General features: G+C 41.2%; 1 protein-coding gene across 1 annotated transcript; it reads left to right on the top strand.

Annotated features, from left to right (window-relative positions):
- The first annotated feature begins 2,661 nt into the window (after window positions 1-2,661).
- Window positions 2,662-3,643, top strand: LOC120873492 (cytochrome P450 2C14-like). The gene is made up of 2 exons (XM_040254158.1): window positions 2,662-2,839; window positions 3,330-3,643. Exons 1-2 carry the CDS (start codon window positions 2,662-2,664, stop codon window positions 3,485-3,487), a joined length of 336 nt encoding a protein of 111 aa, XP_040110092.1. The 3' UTR covers window positions 3,488-3,643.
- Window positions 3,644-4,804: the final 1,161 nt, after the last annotated feature.

Here is a 4,804-nt window from a genome sequence, read left to right on the forward strand (position 1 = left end):
TTGAGATTTCAAGGTAAAAGTCATGTACTTTTACTTATATAGTTGCTTTATATATCTTTGGTTGTTTAAGAGGTTTAAATTTTATTATTGTTAACTATGAATTCCCAGAATGGAGATCTGGTTGAAATCATGAAGTGTTTATTTAGGATTTGCTTGGACTGCTGCTCAGGAAACACACAGATCCAAAAAACACTTAAACTGTATTCTTCCAGACTACAAAATGTGAAACTTTATAAAGGCAAAAATGGAAAATTGTTTCAAGAATTAGGATTGGATATTTTGTAATAATTGTTAAGGGAAAGTAACCCTTAAATATTGTACAAAAAATTAAGAATTTTAAAGAGTAAGTATTTTGAGACTAGAAAAATAATTTTGGATTACCTGGCACACCCAGTGGAATCACAAGAGTCCCTGAAGGAGGAGGTCAAGGGGATCAAAGAGCTTTGAAGATGCTGTGCTGCTGACCTTGACAAAGGAGGAGGTGGTCATGAGCCAAGGAATGCAGGTAGCCTCTAGAAACTGGAAAAGATAAGGAAATGGATTCTCCTGAGAGCCTCCAGGAGGAATGCAGCCCTGTCAACACCTTAATTTTCAGACTTGTGACCTCCAGAATTGTAATTTAATAAGTTAGTGTTATTTTGAGCCAGGGAAAAATATGAGGATTGGAGATGGCAAGATGTAAAGATTCTTGTTAAGCGAGGATTGGTTGTGTTTGAAATGATTGAATAGTTGTGAAGCAGGCAGTTTTGAAACTACAAAGTTGCAGTCAACAGCTACTAGTCTATATCATTTTGAAAATGGCTAGTGGAGTACTTGAGTTTGACACAGTTCAGAATTGAAATAGTCAGTGATGCAGGAACATGTCTGAAATCACATCCACAATGACTGCCCACAGTTACTCCATTTTGATTTCCTTAAATATGTCATCATTTTGAAGGCAAAAGAAGATGGCAGAAGAGGGTGAGATGTTTAGATAGCATTACCGACTTAATGGACATGAACTTGAGCAAACTCCTAGAGATAATGGAGGTCAGGGAGTCCTGGTGTGCTGTAGTCCATGGAGTTGAAAACAGTCAGACATGACTTAGCGACTGAACAACCACAACCGTAACGTTGGGTTTCTGTGGTAGCTCAGTGGTAAAGAATCCACCTGCCAGTGCAGGAGAGGCGGGTTCGATCCCTGGGTCAGGAAGATCCCTTGGAGAAGGAAATGGCAACCCACTTTAGTATTCTTGCCTGGAGAATCCCATGGACACAGGAGCCTGGCAACTAGTGACTAAACCACCACCACCAGTGGCTTGCATACAGTAAGTAAATTAAGCTCGACTAAAAAATAATAAATATTCATATGGGCAAACTGTTAACATAAGTCACGTTACTTCTATAAACTCTGATATTTCTCTTGCTTTTTAACTCTGTCACTGTCATAAATAGAGAAGCAATGTGCTTTTTGAGTAGAGGAACACTTAGCTTTCTGTATGACAGAATCAAAATAATAAAGTGTCTAAAGCGTGAGTGTTGCTTCCCTTCTTTGTTTCACAGCAATTTGCTATGATTTGGGGCTGAAGGTAATTGGTAAATGAAATGGCTGGTGACAAAAAATTTCCTTGCGAAAGATGTGCACCATATAAGCTGTGTGTTTTGTTCAGACAGCCGTGAAAATAGAACTTTTCTGAAGAATCACATTGTGCTTGGCCTTAAGGAAATAGCTCTGCATGCATCAGTGAAAGAAGTCATTAGAGTCCAGCTGGCAGCAGCAGCATTCACTGGGATTCTGGAGGAAGCTGCCATCTGTACCTTGTGGATGGTGCAGGGTGCAAAATGTTGCTCTTCTGTGGTATGCAGCGTTGCTGGCACTGCCTCCATGATGCTTCCTTTCTTTCTGTGTTAGCGACACCAGTGGATCTCAAACTAGGCTGGGCATTAGAATTATTTGAACTTATTTTTTAAAATACAGAATTGTAGTATATTCAGTATTTTGTAATGGCCTATAATGAAACAGAATTTGAAAAAATAATATATGTCACATATATATATATAACTGAATCACTTTATAGTACTCTTGAGACTAGTTATTGTAGTTTTACAACACAGTATTATAAGTCAACCGTACTTCAAAATATAATCATAGTATTCATCATGCCTGCATGCATACTAGGTCAGTTCAGGCAGCTCCAACTCTTTGCAACCCTGTGGACTAGGGAATCAGAATTCTCATGGAAAGAATTCTGTATGTAACTCTGAAGCAGTCAGCTGGTTATTGGTTTAAAGGTGGGCTTTGATGATTGATATATTGCTCAAGAATCAAAAGTTGAACAAGAAAAGTTTCAAATATGAATCCTCTGTCTAGTAGCCATTGGGATTGGAAATTAATTGCTATTCCTTGACCTCAAGTTTCCTTATTTATAAGTGGGGCAAATAAACCTGCTGAAGGTGCTGATATGAGGATTAATTGTAATCTCTGTACCAGTTACTTGGGCCTTTGCCTGGCATTGCAGTTCATTCATTAGTGGAAGCTGTAACAATCACCATCATATTTATGTATTAAATTCAGGAACATTTTATGGTGTATGTGGCAGAATCAAAGCATAATTGTAGGATGATAATACATTTTGCATCAGGTACAATATAATATCACATATAGACTTCTTTTGCTATTACATGCATCTCCATTCCCAGCTCTCAAAAATCTGTGGCCCTGTGTTCGCTGTGTATTTTAGCATGAAGCCCACAGTGGTCTTGCATGGATACGAAGCCCTGCAGGAAGCGCTGATTGATCTGGGAGACGAGTTCCCCAGATACAGTTCCCCAGTGAATGACAAAACGAGGAAAGGACATGGTAGGTGTGCACGTGCACATGCTCTGCATTGGCAATAGGGGTGAAACTGAAAGTCGCTTGGTCGTGTCCAACTCTTTGTGACCCCATGGACTGCAGAGTTCATGGAATTCTTCAGGCCAGAATATCGGAGTGGGTAGCCTTTCCCTTCTCCAGAGGGTCTTCCCAACCCAGGGATCGAACCCAGGTCTTCTGCATTGCAGGTGGACACTTTACCAGCTGAGCCACAAGGGAAGCCCAAGAATACTGGAGTGGGTAACCTGTCACTTCTCCAGGGGATCTTCCCAACCCAGGGATTGAACCCTGGTCTCCCACATTGCAGGTGGATTCTTTACCAACTGAGCTATCAGGGAAGCCCCAGGCAATAGGGGTTGCGAGGATGGAAAGGAGGGATTTGAGGAGCATTCTATCAGAGCTGGATCCACCAGAAAGGCTGCCAACTGTCAGCTCACTCCTCTTTCCCTGCTAGTTTCTGTTTCTTCTCCTGGTGTAGGAATCATTTTCAGCAATGGGAAGAATTGGAAAGAGATCCAGTACTTCTCCTTCGTGATCTTGCAGAGTTTGGGGATGGGGAAGAGGAACATTGAGAACTGTGTTCAAGAGGAAGTGTGCTGCTTTGTGGAGGAGTTGAGAAAAACCAATGGTGGGTGATGCTGTATTCTGTAACTCTGACCTTAACACACTGCTCTCTTCTCCAGTGACACCCTTGGAAACATTTCAGGAGTGGCCACATCTTTCCTATGGATCATGATTGCAGCCCTTCTTTGGAAGGGAGGGGTGTGAAGAAGAGGAAGCCAAGGGAGCTTTTGTGTAGCCATACTGATCATCGTATGTACACCCATGGTTGTGCACACAATGTGGGTTTAAAGGTCATTTAATTATACTTTCTCCTGAACTTTGTTTTCACATCACAAATCACAAAGAATAGTTTCAAATCATTTCCTGGAAAACTCAGAGAACAATATTTTTCATTGCATAAATATAGGTTGTCTATTTCAGAGCCTTTCAACAGGGAATAATTGTTAACTTGACAGAGTGGGAATGACCTCCACATACCCTTATGGAGCATGAAACAAATGTCATTTGCATTCACTTAATTGAACTATATTTATATGTTCAGCCTCACAAAAATGGCTGAGAGTATGTGCAGGGCCCAAAGCTACACTTCTAACTGATAGAATTGTTCTGGTCACACTTGCTAGAAAACATCAGCATTTCTTATTGAAAGGTTGCTACTGCAAACTGTGTGTTAGGCCAGGATTCATGACCTCCAGAGGAGAATTTTGACCTGGGGTCAGACAAGGCTTCACTACTTGGAGCTTTTGCATAGCAGACTTTTAGAGATAGGGAAAGTATAAGAGAGACAGGGAAAGCTTCTGACATAGACATCAGAAGGGGACAGAAAGAATGCCCCCTTGCAAGTTTTAGCAAGGTGTTTTATGCGGGAGGAGAAGGAGACAACAGAGGATGAGATGGTTGGATGGCATGACTGACTCAATAGACATGAGTTTGAGTAAACTGCAGGAGTTGGTGACGGACAGGGAGTCCTGGCGTGCTGCAGTCCATGGGGTCGCAAAGAGTTGGACATGACTGAGTGACTGAAATGAACTGAACTGAACTGACTTTATGCCTGTTAGGAAGATATTAATCAGATAAGAGACACCTCAAGGCTGAGGGAGTTTCACCAGGCCCCTCTTCTACAGTATGCATTTTTGACATAGGATGGCATGACATGTGTCATCCCTCAGCCATAAAACAGTTGACTAGGAATACTAGCTTGTTGAGCCATTATCAGCCCAAGGTGCGAGAAAAGAAAAAAATTTTGTCTTAGGCTGAACCATTTTGAAGAAAGGCAGATTCCAAAACATAGTTTCTCTAACATAGCTTAAGAAAATCATTTCCATAAGAAAAAAGCATCAGTTAGCTCAAGGCAGAACCAGGTGTGCCAACACAGAATTAAAAGAAGGC

Source organism: Oryx dammah, unplaced genomic scaffold, assembly GCF_014754425.2.
Source record: "Oryx dammah isolate SB20612 unplaced genomic scaffold, SCBI_Odam_1.1 HiC_scaffold_14, whole genome shotgun sequence".
Lineage (NCBI taxonomy): Eukaryota > Metazoa > Chordata > Mammalia > Artiodactyla > Bovidae > Oryx > Oryx dammah.

What these genes read in the sequence shown, in the direction of transcription:
- LOC120873492 (XM_040254158.1), top strand. Translation starts at nt 2,662, where the DNA reads ATGCATCTCCATTCCCAGCTCTCAAAAATCTGTGGCCCTGTGTTCGCT. An exon ending in CAAAACGAGGAAAGGACATG is followed by an intron (nt 2,840 to 3,329) that starts GTAGGTGTGCAC and finishes CTCCTGGTGTAG; the next exon opens with GAATCATTTTCAGCAATGGG.